Source organism: Ranitomeya imitator, chromosome 1 (assembly GCF_032444005.1).
Source record: "Ranitomeya imitator isolate aRanImi1 chromosome 1, aRanImi1.pri, whole genome shotgun sequence".
NCBI lineage: Eukaryota > Metazoa > Chordata > Amphibia > Anura > Dendrobatidae > Ranitomeya > Ranitomeya imitator.
In genome coordinates this window covers 94,484,859-94,500,816 of record NC_091282.1, presented here as the reverse complement: position 1 = coordinate 94,500,816, position 15,958 = coordinate 94,484,859, and the positions used below count along the sequence as shown (strand labels likewise).

The window sequence follows — 15,958 nt, the reverse complement described above, 5'->3', positions numbered from 1 at the left end:
TGTCAGTGTACAGATAATACAGTGATCACCAGTGACATTATACACAAGAGCTCTATATTTAGTGTAAGTGTACAGATAATAGTGATCGGTAGTGACATTATACACAGGAGCTCTGTATATAGTGTCAGTGTACAGGTAATACAGTGATCACCAGTAACATTATACATAGGAGTTCTGTACATAGTGTCAGTTTACAAACAATATAGTGATTAACAGTGACATCATACATAGGAGTTCTGCATATAGTGTCGGTGTACAGGTAATACAGTGATCACCAGAGATATTATACACACTAGCTCTGTATATAGTGTCAATGCACAGGTAATACAGGGATCACCAGTGACATTATATACAGGAGCTCCTGTGTATACACCGGTGATGTCTCTAGTTGAAGTCCTTCTTCGCTATTCTCCTACATCCAGCGCAGACTGCCATCACGTCTTCCAGCCAGGACACATCTCTGGAAAAGATAGCACTCCGTTATGTAGAGCACTGCTTCCAGAGTACACTCCCCACTTTTTCCCCAACTTCTACACTACGCAGCTGAATACAGAATCCAGCGATGTGTCTCTTAGTTTATTGGGTGCAGAAGTTGTGAAGCAGAGTTTTTTGATTTGGCAGTGCAGCACGGTTGAGAAAGCTAACCCCACCCACACCAGGCTCTCTATTTGCATTGTCTATAGTCAGTGAGCTGCTTATCAAAGGAGAAGGCGGAGTTGGATTTGCAAGCTAATGCCAGCTAGTCACAGCAATCACCAGGTGATAAAACCTTCATTGTAAGTAAAAAACAGCACACAGCCTGACATCGTTAAATTTTGTGTTTTAACCCCTACCTCATGTTATCCTCAGATTACATAGCAAAAATCTGCTGACAGATTCCCTCTTAGGGCAGTCCCACACGTCCAGATAATTCCGGTACCGGAAAAAATCGGTACCGGAATTATCCGTGTCCGTGTGCCCCTGCGTTTCTGTGGCACATCAGTGTGGCACACGTGTGGCACACGTGTGCCACCCGTGTGCCCACTGGGTGCCACACGGAGCGTGCAGGAGACAGCACTAAAGTTTAGCGCTGTCCTCTGCATCGTGCTGAAACCGCGATTCATATCTTCTGTGCAGCAGCGTTTGCTGCAGAGAAGATATGAATAATCCATTTTTTTGTGGTTTTTCGTGTATGTGTGTTCTGCTGCACAGAAGATATGAATCGCGGTATCAGCACCATGTGGGGGGGACAGCGCTTACTGGAGCGCTGTCTCCTGCACGGCACGTGTGCGGTACGTGTTTTACACAGACCCATTGACTTTAATGGGTCCGTGTAATACGTGCGCTCCCACGAACACGGACATGTCTCCGTGTTTGGCACACGGAGACACGGTCCGCAAAAAATCAATGACAACTGCACAGATCCATTGATTTTAATGCATCTACGTGTGTCAGTGGCTCCGGTACGTGTGGAAACTGTCACCTCACGTACCGGAGCCACTGACGTGTGAAACCGGCTTTAGGAGCATTTACTTCAATGTAATCATGAATGGGCATAGTTGAAAAAAAAAAAAAAAATTGTTTTATGATTTTCTTGCTGTGTAAACGGGTTGCTGATCACTTGATAAGTGAGTAAAATGCTCTGGTGAAATGATCTTTTGTGCAGCATAAAAAAAATCATCGTTCTCGGCTTGCATCGCCCCATGTAAACAGGACTCACACTGCCGAGAACTATGGCAGCATGTTTGCACTGAGTGGTCCAGTATAATTGTTCTGTTCATATTGTTTACCTTCTTCTGCCTGTGTAAACAGGTATTCAACTTTAAAAGTTTACCGATCGGCATTCGTTTGGTGCTTCCTGTCCGTCTGTGTAAACGGACCCTTAGTTGTATCCTTAGCACCCATACAAAACCATTCATTTCCTCATCGTATCCATGATCCAGGGCCAATTATAGAGCTAATCGAAGGTCTTTTCAATGTCCACAGAGATCATACTAGTTGGTATCTTACACTTTTGGACACAGGGCGAGGGTAGCAAAGTTTTCTAGGTGTTACCTTGTACTTATCCACTGTTTACAAAGCAAGCTTAATTGTCACACATGAGATGTGATATAAACACATCATGAACGTGTCTCAGTGACGAAGTTATCTGTTCCAAGGAACTATAATGTGCGTAATCTGTCGTTTTTTTGTATTTCTGTGTTTCTCTAAATTACTTTATTTTTATTTTACAGACATGGAGATGACTTGATTGTAACACCATTTGCTCAGGTAAGTTGTAGTGATCTGTGATGGCATTTTGTTTTATGTAACAGCTTGAAAAAATGGATACCGTATATGTTGCACTATTTTTGTCCAAAATTTTCCTGAAAAGGAATGTATCCGCTCGTTCCTCCCTACATACTTTTATAATGGGCATATATGTGTTTAAAAAATAAGGCAATCTGTACATTTGATTAAGTAGTCCTTCGCTCCATTACTGGAAAAATAATGTTTTATTCCTTTATGTAAATAAGACTGAAGTGCTTTGGGCATGATCAGAGCACTTCCCGAGCCTTTGCCTCCCTGATTCACCATCTTCTCTCTGTGTTGACTACACAGACAATGAGCTCTAGGTAAAGCAGAAGAAATTGAGGAGTGTGGGGAACAAAGTCAGAGGAGGCAGAGGCTTGGGAAGTGCTCCGGTTACACCCAAAGCACTTAAGCTTCATTGCAAAAGGAATAATAGATTTGTTATTTCAATAAAATTCATTATATAGTAAAGAGCACAGTTCAGAGGTTTATGAGAGCTACAGAAACAGCCTGTAAAACTGGTGGGTATGTAAGGAGATGGAGATATTCCCCCTGTAGGACATCAGTGCTGTGTATAATGTGATGTGTAATCTGAATAATGTCCTTTGTCTTGTGTACATATTGTGTCACCTGAAGTGTAAGATGTTAGTCTATATAATGTATATAGTGATGTACAGTACAGGATGTGATAGTATAAGATAAGTATTAGAAGTGTAATAGACTTAGTGTATAGAGATGTTTTACATTGTTAGTATTGAGCTGTAGTCTGACCAGTGACAGGTAGTTGGCATGGTGACCACACTCTGTATCTAAATAGCAAAGTGAGGGCACAATGGCTTCTAGATGTTCATACTGACATTTGCCCCTTAATAGACTCCCCACAGCTCAAGGCCCTCATACACTTAGATAAAGGTCGACTATATGATTTTCAGGGGGTCGGCTGACCACCTAAGGTATAAGACTAAAGGGTCCTCCCAATTGTCCCCCAACAGATTTGTTTCTGGTCACGTAAGGCTCAAGCTGTTGGACTGTAGTCACACCTTCCTTTACTTTTCTGGGAGATCACCTGCGCAAATGAATCAGGCAACGCTCTCTCATAAAGAACTCGAGAGCGCTCAGCCGACAGCTATCTAATGTGTATGGCCCTGCCTACGCCCTTTAGCTATATATTGTGTATGGCCCACTTTACACCAGCCAGCTGTCTACTGTGTATGGCCCGCTTAAAACCCGACAGCTATCTAATGTGTATGGCCCTGCCTACGCCCTTTAGCTATATATTGTGTATGGCCCACTTTACACCTGCCAGCTGTCTACTGTGTATGGCCCGCTTAAAGCCTGACAGCTATCTAATGTGTATGGCCCTGCCTACGCCCTTTAGCTATACATTGTGTATGGCCCACTTTACACCGGCCAGCTGTCTACTGTGTATGGCCCGCTTAAAGCCCGACAGTTATCTAATGTGTATGGCCCTGCTTACGCCCTTTAGCTATATATTGTGTATGGCCCACTTTACACCGGCCAGCTGTCTACTGTGTATGGCCCGCTTAAAGCCTGACAGCTATCTAATGTGTATGGCCCTGCCTACGCCCTTTAGCTATACATTGTGTATGGCCCACTTTACACCGGCCAGCTGTCTACTGTGTATGGCCCGCTTAAAGCCCGACAGCTGTCTGTGTATGGCTGGCTTTACACCTGAGAGCTGTCTAATGTGTTTGGCCCACTTTAACCAGACAGACGTCTGTGTATGGCCCGTTTTACGCCTGACAGATATCTAATGTGTATGTCCCGCTTACGCTTGGCAGCTTCCGAAAATTCATATATGACGCTATATACACTGTGTTCCAAATTATTATGCAAATTGGATTTAAGTGTCATAAAGATTTAATTGTTTTGTTTTTCAAATAAACTTGTGGATGGTATTGTGTCTCAGGGCTCAATAGATAACTGAAATCAATCTTAAACACGTGATAATTAGTTTTCCAGGTGATTCTAATTAAAGGAACACTACTTAAAAATGATGTTCCACATTATTAAGCAGGCCACAGGTTTCAAGCAATATGGGAACAAAAAAGGATCTCTCTGCTTCTGAAAAGCATTAAATAGTGCAATGCCTTGGACAGGGGATGAAAACATTAGATATTTCATGAAAACTTAAGAGTGATCATCATACTGTGAAGAGATTTTGGACTGAAACAGAGCACAGACAGAGTTCATGCAGATAAAGGCATAATGAGGAAGGTTTCTGCCAGACAAATTCATTGGATTGAGAGAGCAGCTGCCAAAATACCATTACAAAGCAGCAAACAGTTATTTGAAGCTGCTGGTCCCTCTTCAGTCCTTTGAACCTCAAGGTGTAGGATCCTTCAAAGGCTTGCTGTGGTGCATAAACCTACTATTCGGCCACCCCTAAACAGTGTTCACAAGCAGAAACGGTTGCAGTGGGCCCAGACATACATGAAGACTAATTTTTAAACCGTCTTTTTACTGATGAGTGTCAAGCAACCCTGGATGGTCCAGATGGATGGAGTAGTAGATGGTTGGTGGATGACCACCATGTGTCAACAAGGCTGCGACGTCCGCAAGGAAGTGGAGGAGTCATGTTTTGGGCCGGAATCATGGCGAAACAGCTGGTAGGGCCCTTTAAGGTTCCTGAAGGTGTGAAAATGACCTCTGCAAAGTATATAGAGTTTCTGACTGACAACTTTCATCCATGGTATAAAAAGCAGAAATGTGCCTTCAGGAGCAAAATCATCTTCATGCATGATAATGTCCCATCTCATGCTGCAAATAATACCTCTGAGTCATTGGCTTCTATGGGCATAAAAGGAGATAAACTCATGGTGTGGCCACCATCTTCCCCTGACCTCAACCCTATAGAGAACTTTTGGAGTATCATCAAGCCAAAGATCTATGAGGGTGGGAGGCCGTTCACATCAAAACAGCAGCTCTGGGAAGCTATTCTGACTTCATGCAAAGACGTACAATCAGAAACTCTCCAAAAACTCAAGAATGCAAGAATTGTGAAGGTGATATCAAAGAGAGGGCCCTATGTTAACATGTAACTTGGCCTGTTAGGAGGTTTTGGAGTTAAATAGCTTTTTTGTTCAGTGAATGTGACCTCCCAATGCTGAAAATTCCACAAATGAGCATTCTCAGTTCTTTAAAACATATCAAATGTTAAGAAATTCTACTGTGCCTAATAATTTGGAACAGTGCATTTTGAGTTTTTATTCATTTTGGAGATTATTCAGTTATCATTAGGATTTTTCTTCAATAAAATTCGATGTATAATCTAACAGGTGATGACTTTTATTAGACTGACTGTCATTTGCACCGACCATTTAGGAAAATCTGACAAAAATATAATTTGCATAATAATTTGGAACATGGTGTAGATAAAGATCTACTAGCTCGGTAAGGCTACTTTTACACATCAGTTTTTTGCTGTCAGGAAGAATCTGGCAAATTTTGAAAAAAAAAACTGATCTACCGCAAATTGTGAAAGCTGATGCGACGGATCCGTTTATTTTTTGCCAGATCCGAAAAGCTGATCAGGGGAGAGAGAGAGATATGCTTGCTAGAATGGAAAACGCTACTGCACATACCCTAAAAAAAATCGGAGCATGCCCCAGTTTAAAAAAGCGGAATCCGTCGCCGGATTCCATCATTTGATGAATCCAGCACCATAGAGTTCCATTATAGGAAACGACGGACGGCGATGGATCCCTCGCTGTCCGTTTTTTTTTCCACGGAGACAAATAACGTTACTATGTCCGTTGTCTTCAGCTGCCGGAAAAACAATTTTTGACGGATTCGGTGAAAAAGTCTATGGCAAAAAAATGGATCCAGCTGCAACTTTTGCCGGATTCCGTTTTTCCAAAATTTGTCGGATTGTTCCTGATGGCAAAAAACTGATGTGTGGAGGCAGCCTAATACTGAGCAAAATCTCCCATGCAAGATACGGGCTCCCATGATGTATTGTTCTTCTGCTTGATTAAAACCCAGAACATTTGCATTTTGTTATCAGTAAACTATTTCAATCACTTAATAAGAGACAATCTAATCTCACAGACTGGGAGCGTACAATGAAATCAGTGCACAGCAGACAGCCCAGCCCTGTGCTGCACCCACACACTGACAATGTATAGTCAGACAAGAATATCTGAGGTTATTCATTGTCACCTAGTAAGAAAAACCTGGGCCTAAAACGGGCCATAAGGTACCGTCACACTTAGCGACGCTGCAGCGATCTAGACAACGATGCCGATCACTGCAGCATCGCTGTTTGGTCACTGGAAAGCTGTCACACAGACAGCTCTCCAGCGACCAACGATCCCTCGCCTTCAGCTTCCCACACTGACTGAGCGCCGGCCGTAAAGCACAGCGGTGACGTCACCGCTGTGCTTTACGGCCGGCCGGCGCCCACAGTCAGTGCGGGAAGCTGAAGGCGAGGGACGTGACCAGACACCGGAATGTAAGTATGTAGAGTTTTTTTTTAACATTTACAATGGTAACCAGGGCAAACATCGGGTTACTAAGCGCGGCCCTGCACTTAGTAACCCGATGTTTACCCTGTTTACCAGTGAAGACATCGCTGAATCGGCGTCACACACACCGATTCAGCGATGTCAGCGGGTGATCCAGCGACGAAATAAAGTCCTGGACTTTCCCCAGCGACCAACGATCTCCCAGCAGGGGCCTGATCGTTGGTCGCTGTCACAGATAACGATTTCGTTAACGTTATCGTTGCTAAGTCACAAAAAGCAACGATATCGTTATGTGTGACAGTACCTATACCCAATAGACAGCTATCGGATTAATGCAGGATATACACATTAGACAGCTGTCAGGTGTAACGCGGGCCTTGCCCATTAGACACCCTGGCTTGACACCTGAGAGCTGTCCAATATGTCTGGCCAGCTTTATACCTGATAGCTGCAATTGTGTGTGGCCCACTTTAACCCGACAGCTGTCTAATGGGTATGGCCCGCTTTAAGTCGACAGCTGTCTAAGGCTACTTTCACACTAGCGTTTTTTTCAATACGTCGCAATGCGTCGTTTAGAGGAAAAAACGCATCCTGCAAAGTTGTCTGCAGGATGCGTTTTTGCCCCATAGACTAACATTAGCGACGCATTGACACACGTCGCAACCGTCATGCGACGGTTGCGCCGTGTTGTGGCGGACCGCCGGGAGCAAAAAACGTTACACCTCCCCGCACCTCACAATGAGGCAGCGGATGCGCTGGAAAAATGCATCCGCTGCCCCCGTTGTGCGGCGCATTTCACTGCTAGCGTTTGTACCTCGGCCAAACGCACTGCGACGGGCCGAGTACGACGCTAGTGTAAAAGTAGCCTAATGTGTATATCCCGCTTTAAGTCGACAGCTGTCTAATGGGTATGGCCCGCTTTAAGTCGACAGCTGTCTAATGGGTATGGCCCGCTTTAAGTCGACAGCTGTCTAATGGGTATGGCCCGCTTTAAGTCGACAGCTGTCTAATGGGTATGTCCCGTTTTGGGCCCAGGTTTTTCTTACTAGGTAACAATGACTAGAAGTTTTCCTGTCTGACTACATAGTGGATGCTTTCCTGAAACGGAAAGTACTTGCAAGCAGCATAATACAAAGAATAGCAGGTTTACCCAGAATCCTTTGCAGTAGGCGGAGCTATGCAAATCATCTCTTTCCACCCCAGTCTAATCCACAGCGCTTGGAACCGCCAAGCGTGCAATGCTGCGGATTAGTTTCTAAATTTACACAGCCAACCAATTCCTACCTGTGGGACACGTGTTTCGGGCTTTAGGCCCTCATCAGCACAGGGCTGGAATTGGTTGGCTGTATGGAGTGGGGCTCGGTGAGCAAGCGATACATATATGCTAGCCACCTTAGGGAGAGACCCAAGTTGGGCTAAATGTAGCGGGACGAAAGAGACCGAAAAGCCCTCTACTTAAAGGAAATACATAGTGGATGCTTTCCTGAAACGGAAAGTACTTGCAAGCAGCATAATACAAAGAATAGCAGGTTTACCCAGAATCCTTTGCAGTAGGCGGAGCTATGCAAATAATCTCTTTCCACCCCAGTCTAATCCACAGCGCTTGGAACCGCCAAGCGTGCAATGCTGCGGATTAGTTTCTAAATTTACACAGCCAACCAATTCCAGCCCTGTGCTGATGAGGGCCTAAAGCCCGAAACATGTGTCCCACAGGTAGGAATTGGTTGGCTGTGTAAATTTAGAAACTAATCCACAGCATTGCACGCTTGGCGGTTCCTGTTGTGAATTCTGTGACAGAGCTCCCTCCTGTGGTCACAAGTGGTACTTCGGCTGATTCTCTCTGTGAGCTTCCGTTGGTGGAGGAGAGTGGTACTGCGGCTTCTGAGTTTCCTTCCTCAGGTGATGTGGTGAAGTCGTTAGGTGCTGCTCTATTTAACTCCACCTAGTGCTTTGATCCTGGCCTCCAGTCAATGTTCTAGTATTGGACCTGTTTCCTCCTGGATCGTTCCTGTGGCCTGCTGCTCTGCATAGCTAAGTTCCGCTTTTGCTATTTGTTTGCTGTTTTTTTCTGTCCAGCTTGCTTATTTGTTTTTTCTTGCTTGCTGGAAGCTCTGGGACGCAGAGGGTGTACCCCCGTGCCGTTAGTTCGGTACGGAGGGTCTTTTTGCCCCCTTTGCGTGGTTGTTTGTAGGGTTTTGTGTTGACCGCAAAGTTACCTTTCCTATCCTCGCTCTGTTCAGAAAGTCGGGCCTCACTTTGCTAAATCTATTTCATCTCTACGTTTGTCTTTTCATCTTAACTCACAGTCATTATATGTGGGGGCTGCCTTTTCCTTTGGGGTATTTCTCTGAGGCAAGGTAGGCTTATTTTCTATCTTCATGCTAGCTAGTTTCTCAGGCTGTGCCGAGTTGCATAGGGAGCGTTAGGCGCAATCCACGGCTGCCTCTAGTGTGGTTGGAGAGGATTAGGGATTGCGGTCAGCAGAGTTCCCACGTCTCAGAGCTCGTTCTATGTTTTTGGGTTATTGTCAGGTCACTGTATGTGCTCTGACTTCTATGTCCATTGTAGTACTGAATTACCAGATCATAACAGTACTGGAGGCCTAAAGTACTAATGATTCTCAATAGAGGGAAAAAAGAAGTTCTGAGACCATTTTTTTTTCTCTGCACTGTGTTTTGCCTTTTTTTTCCCCTAGACATTTGGGTGGTTCAGGACACAGGTGTAGCGATGGACATTAAAGGTCTGTCTTCATGTGTGGATCAGCTCACGGCAAGAGTACAAAATATTCAAGACTTTGTGGTTCAGAATTCTATGTTAGAACCAAGAATTCCTATTCCTGATTTGTTTTTTGGAGATAGAACTAAATTTCTGAGTTTCAAAAATAATTGTAAACTATTTCTGGCTTTGAAACCTCGCTCCTCTGGTGACCCAGTTCAACAAGTTAGGATCATTATTTCTTTTTTACGTGGCGACCCTCAGGACTGGGCATTTTCTCTTGCGTCAGGAGATCCTGCATTAAGTAATATCGATGCGTTTTTCCTGGTGCTCGGATTGCTGTACGATGAACCTAATTCAGTGGATCAGGCAGAGAAAAATTTGCTGGCTCTGTGTCAGGGTCAGGATGAGATAGAGGTATATTGTCAGAAATTTAGAAAGTGGTCCGTACTCACTCAATGGAATGAAGGTGCGCTCGCAGCTATTTTCAGAAAGGGTCTCTCTGAAGCCCTTAAAGATGTCATGGTGGGATTTCCTATGCCTGCTGGTCTGAATGAGTCTATGTCTTTGGCCATTCAGATCGGTCGACGCTTGCGTGAGCGTAAATCTGTGCACCATTTGGCGGTATTATCTGAGCATAAACCTGAGCCTATGCAGTGCGATAGGACTTTGACCAGAGTTGAACGGCAAGAACACAGACGTCTGAATGGGCTGTGTTTCTACTGTGGTGATTCCACTCATGCTATCTCTGATTGTCCTAAGCGCACTAAGCGGTTCGCTAGGTTTGCCACCATTGGTACGGTACAGTCAAAATTTCTTTTGTCCGTTACCTTGATCTGCTCTTTGTCATCTTATTCTGTCATGGCATTTGTGGATTCAGGCGCTGCCCTGAATTTGATGGACTTGGAGTATGCTAGGCGTTGTGGTGGGTTTTTCTTGGAGCCCTTGCAGTGTCCTATTCCATTGAGAGGAATTGATGCTACGCCTTTGGCCAAGAATAAGCCTCAGTATTGGACCCAGCTGACCATGTGCATGGCTCCTGCACATCAGGAGGTTATTCGCTTTCTGGTGTTGCATAATCTGCATGATGTGGCTGTGTTGGGGTTGCCATGGCTACAAGTCCATAATCCAGTATTAGATTGGAAATCCATGTCTGTGTCCAACTGGGGTTGTCAGGGGGTACATGGTGATGTCCCATTTCTGTCTATTTCGTCATCCACCCCTTCTGAGGTTCCAGAGTTCTTGTCTGATTACCGGGATGTATTTGATGAGCCCAAGTCCGATACCCTACCTCCGCATAGGGATTGTGATTGTGCTATCGATTTGATTCCTGGTAGTAAATTCCCAAAGGGTCGACTGTTTAATTTATCTGTGCCTGAGCACGCCGCTATGCGGAGTTACGTGTCCTTGGAGAAGGGGCATATTCGCCCGTCATCGTCACCATTAGGAGCAGGGTTCTTTTTTGTGGCCAAGAAGGATGGTTCGCTGAGACCTTGTATAGATTACCGCCTTCTAAATAAGATCACGGTTAAATTTCAGTACCCCTTGCCGTTGTTATCTGATTTGTTTGCTCGGATTAAGGGGGCTAGTTGGTTCACCAAGATAGATCTTCGTGGTGCGTATAATCTTGTGCGTATTAAGCGAGGCGATGAATGGAAAACTGCATTTAATACGCCCGAGGGCCATTTTGAGTATCTAGTAATGCCATTCGGACTTGCCAATGCTCCATCAGTGTTTCAGTCCTTTATGCATGACATCTTCCGAGAGTACCTGGATAAATTCCTGATTGTGTACTTGGATGACATTTTGATCTTCTCGGATGATTGGGAGTCTCATGTGAAGCAGGTCAGAACGGTGTTTCAGGTCCTGCGTGCTAATTCTTTGTTTGTGAAGGGATCAAAGTGTCTCTTTGGTGTTCAGAAGGTTTCATTTTTGGGGTTCATCTTTTCTCCTTCTACTATCGAGATGGACCCTGTTAAGGTCCAAGCCATCCATGATTGGACTCAGCCGACATCTCTGAAAAGTCTGCAAAAGTTCCTGGGCTTTGCTAATTTTTATCGTCGCTTCATCTGCAATTTTTCTAGTATTGCTAAACCATTGACCGATTTGACCAAGAAGGGTGATGATGTGGTCAATTGGTCTTCTGCTGCTGTGGAAGCTTTTCAAGAGTTGAAGCGTCGTTTTTCTTCTGCCCCTGTGTTGTGTCAACCAGATGTTTCGCTTCCATTCCAGGTCGAGGTTGATGCTTCTGAGATTGGAGCAGGGGCTGTTTTGTCGCAGAGAAGTTCTGATTGCTGGGTGATGAAACCATGCGCCTTCTTTTCCAGGAAGTTTTCGCCTGCTGAGCGAAATTATGATGTTGGCAATCGAGAGTTTTGGCCATGAAGTGGGCATTCGAGGAGTGGCGTCATTGGCTTGAAGAAGCTAAGCATCGCGTGGTGGTCTTGACTGATCATAAGAACTTGACTTATCTCGAGTCTGCCAAGCGGTTGAATCCTAGACAGGCTCGTTGGTCGCTGTTTTTTGCCCGTTTTGACTTTGTGATTTCGTATCTTCCGAGCTCTAAAAATGTGAAGGCGGATGCTCTGTCTAGGAGTTTTGTGCCCGACTCTCCGGGTTTATCTGAGCCGGCGGGTATTCTCAAAGAGGGAGTAATTGTGTCTGCCATCTCCCCTGATTTGCGGCGAGTGCTGCAAAAATTTCAGGCTAATAAACCTGATCGTTGCGCAGCGGAGAAACTGTTTGTCCCTGATAGGTGGACGAATAAAGTTATCTCTGAGGTTCATTGTTTGGTGTTGGCTGGTCATCCTGGAATCTTTGGTACCAGAGAGTTAGTGGCTAGATCCTTTTGGTGGCCATTTCTGTCACGGGATGTGCGTTCTTTTGTGCAGTCCTGTGGGATTTGTGCTCGGGCTAAGCCCTGCTGTTCTCGTGCCAGTGGGTTGCTTTTGCCCTTGCCAGTCCCGAAGAGGCCTTGGACACATATCTCTATGGATTTTATTTCAGATCTTCCCGTCTCTCAAAAAATGTCAGTCATTTGGGTGGTTTGTGATCGCTTCTCTAAGATGGTCCATTTGGTACCCTTGTCTAAATTACCTTCCTCCTCTGATTTGGTGCCATTGTTCTTCCAGCATGTGGTTCGTTTACATGGCATTCCAGAGAATATAGTTTCTGACAGAGGTTCCCAGTTTTTTTCGAGGTTTTGGCGAGCCTTTTGTGCTAGGATGGGCATTGACTTGTCTTTTTCCTCGGCTTTCCATCCTCAGACTAATGGCCAGACCGAACGAACCAATCAGACCTTGGAAACATATCTGAGATGCTTTGTTTCTGCTGATCAGGATGACTGGGTGTCCTTTTTGCCTTTGGCTGAGTTCGCCCTTAATAATCGGGCCAGCTCGGCTACCTTGGTTTCGCCGTTTTTCTGCAACTCTGGGTTCCATCCTCTTTCTCTTCAGGGCAGGTTGAGTCTTCGGACTGTCCTGGTGTGGATACTGTGGTGGACAGGTTGCAGCAGATTTGGACTCATGTAGTGGACAATTTGACCTTGTCCCAGGAGAAGGCTCAACGTTTCGCTAATCGCAGACGCTGTGTGGGTCCCCGACTTCGTGTTGGGGATTTGGTTTGGTTATCTTCTCGTCATATTCCTATGAAGGTTTCCTCTCCTAAGTTTAAACCTCATTTCATTGGTCCGTATAGGATTTCTGAGGTTCTTAATCCTGTGTCTTTTCGTCTGACCCTTCCAGATTCTTTTTCCATTCATAACGTATTCCATAGGTCATTGTTGCGGAGATACGTGGCACCTATGGTTCCATCTGTTGATCCTCCTGCCCCGGTTTTGGTGGAGGGGGAGTTGGAGTATATTGTGGAGAAGATTTTGGATTCTCGTGTTTCAAGACGGAAACTCCAGTATCTGGTTAAATGGAAGGGTTATGCTCAGGAAGATAATTCCTGGGTCTTTGCCTCTGATGTCCATGCTCCCGATCTTGTTCGTGCCTTTCATATGGCTCATCCTGGTCGTCCTGGGGGCTCTGGTGAGGGTTCGGTGACCCCTCCTCAAGGGGGGGGTACTGTTGTGAATTCTGTGGCAGAGCTCCCTCCTGTGGTCACAAGTGGTACTTCGGCTGATTCTCTCTGTGAGCTTCCGTTGGTGGAGGAGAGTGGTACTGCGGCTTCTGAGTTTCCTTCCTCAGGTGATGTGGTGAAGTCGTTAGGTGCTGCTCTATTTAACTCCACCTAGTGCTTTGATCCTGGCCTCCAGTCAATGGTCTAGTATTGGACCTGTTTCCTCCTGGATCGTTCCTGTGGCCTGCTGCTCTGCATAGCTAAGTTCCGCTTTTGCTATTTGTTTGCTGTTTTTTTCTGTCCAGCTTGCTTATTTGTTTTTTCTTGCTTGCTGGAAGCTCTGTGACGCAGAGGGTGTACCTCCGTGCCGTTAGTTCGATACGGAGGGTCTTTTTGTCCCCTTTGCGCGGTTGTTTGTAGGGTTTTGTGTTGACCGCAAAGTTACCTTTCCTATCCTCGCTCTGTTCAGAAAGTCGGGCCTCACTTTGCTAAATCTATTTCATCTCTACGTTTGTCTTTTCATCTTAACTCACAGTCATTATATGTGGGGGCTGCTTTTTCCTTTGGGGTATTTCTCTGAGGCAAGGTAGGCTTATTTTCTATCTTCAGGCTAGCTAGTTTCTCAGGCTGTGCCGAGTTGCATAGGGAGCGTTAGGCGCAATCCACGGCTGCCTCTAGTGTGGTTGGAGAGGATTAGGGATTGCGGTCAGCAGAGTTCCCACGTCTCAGAGCTCGTTCTATGTTTTTGGGTTATTGTCAGGTCACTGTATGTGCTCTGACTTCTATGTCCATTGTGGTACTGAAATACCAGATCATAACAGGTTCCAAGCGCTGTGGATTAGACTGGGGTGGAAAGAGATGATTTGCATAGCTCCGCCTACTGCAAAGGATTCTGGGTAAACCTGCTATTCTTTGTATTATGCTGCTTGCAAGTACTTTCCGTTTCAGGAAAGCATCCACTATGTATTTCCTTTAAGTAGAGGGCTTTTCGGTCTCTTTCGTCCCGCTACATTTAGCCCAACTTGGGTCTCTCCCTAAGGTGGCTAGCATATATGTACCTGTCTGACTATACATTGTTAGTGTCTGGATGTAGCACAGGGCTGGGCTGTCTGCTGTGCACTGAATTCATTGTACTGCTGCCAGTCTGTGAGATTGCCGAAGAACAATACATCATGGGAGCCTGTATCTTGGATGGGAGATTTCGCTGGGCATTACTGAGCTAGTAGATCTGTATCTATATGGCATCATATATGACTTTCCCATACACATAGGCTTAATTAGATAAATAGGGCATAGACGGTCCCAGGCTGTGTATGCTATAAATGGACAGAAACCATAAGCATTGCTGTGCTGAAAACACTACTTTCCCCACCAATTATGAGTGACTACTGCTACATGGCCACACATTATTATGTATGAAAGCAGACGGCAGGGGATCTATATGTTTGACTCTGGTGGTCTGGAGGTCTTCCTGGATGTGTCACTCCATCGACTTACCATAATCTATTCTCTGAATGTTCTCCATGGAGAGGGCTCATTGTGGTGTAGTGTCTGTCTCTTACCTCACAGACTTGCTGCTTCTTCACCTATCACACAGAAAACATGAATGTGCTGTTATGTATTGTGCAGAGCAGAAATCACAAAGCAGTCTAGTAATACTCCTCGAGAAAGCCATGCAGTCGTTGTATCATTACGTGCTGCAGTAGTTTGTGTACCGGCAATGCTTGCTCTAGGAGTATTATGTGACTGGTATCTGAAACGCTCCTTTATTAACTACTAAAAATGATGGATGTTGCAGCAATTTCTCACTAATTCTCAGTGGCGTAATTTAAGTCTGATGGGCCCCAGTGTAAAATTTGAATCTTGGCTGCTAGCTGCATGTTGGTTATATGTATGGGCACTTGTAGCACTCTAGATCCTATAAAGACGTGTGTTTGTCCCCACATGTAATAATGTGCCCCATTCTGGCTGTTTAATGTGATAATCTCCCCCATTGTGGCCCCCATCCTGTAATAATGTCTCTCACCTTAAGCCCCTTCCTGGTATAATGTCCCCCATCCTGTTACTCTTCCTGTTATAATATCCCCTCTCCTTGGCCTGTTCATGCTATAATGTTCCCCAACCTGGTATAATGTTCCCAATCATGGGCCCCCTCCTGGTGTAATGTCCCTCATTCTATAACAATGTCCCCATCCTGAGCCCCTTCTTGGTTCAATGTCCCCATCCTGCTATACTGTCCTGGCACCCTTCCTAGTGTAATGTCTTCTATCCTGGGCCACTTCCCAGTCTAATGACCCACATCCTGATATAATGCACCCTATCCTCGGCTTCTTTCTTGTATGTTGCCCCCATGCTGGGCTCCTTCTTGTATTATGCTCCCCATCCGGGGCCCCTTCCTGGTATAATGCTCTCCATCCTTGGCC

At 45.3% G+C, this 15,958-nt stretch overlaps 1 protein-coding gene across 5 annotated transcripts in view; it reads left to right on the top strand.

Moving 5' to 3' along the window:
- PDE4D (phosphodiesterase 4D) overlaps positions 1-15,958 on the top strand; it is a 1,251,030-nt gene that overhangs the window by 927,820 nt on the left and 307,252 nt on the right. For all 5 annotated transcript variants that reach the window (XM_069748983.1, XM_069748967.1, XM_069748997.1 and 2 more), the window contains exon 3: positions 2,214-2,250. In XM_069748983.1, coding sequence (XP_069605084.1) covers positions 2,214-2,250 — 37 coding nt within the window. The remainder of the gene's footprint in view (positions 1-2,213; positions 2,251-15,958) is intronic.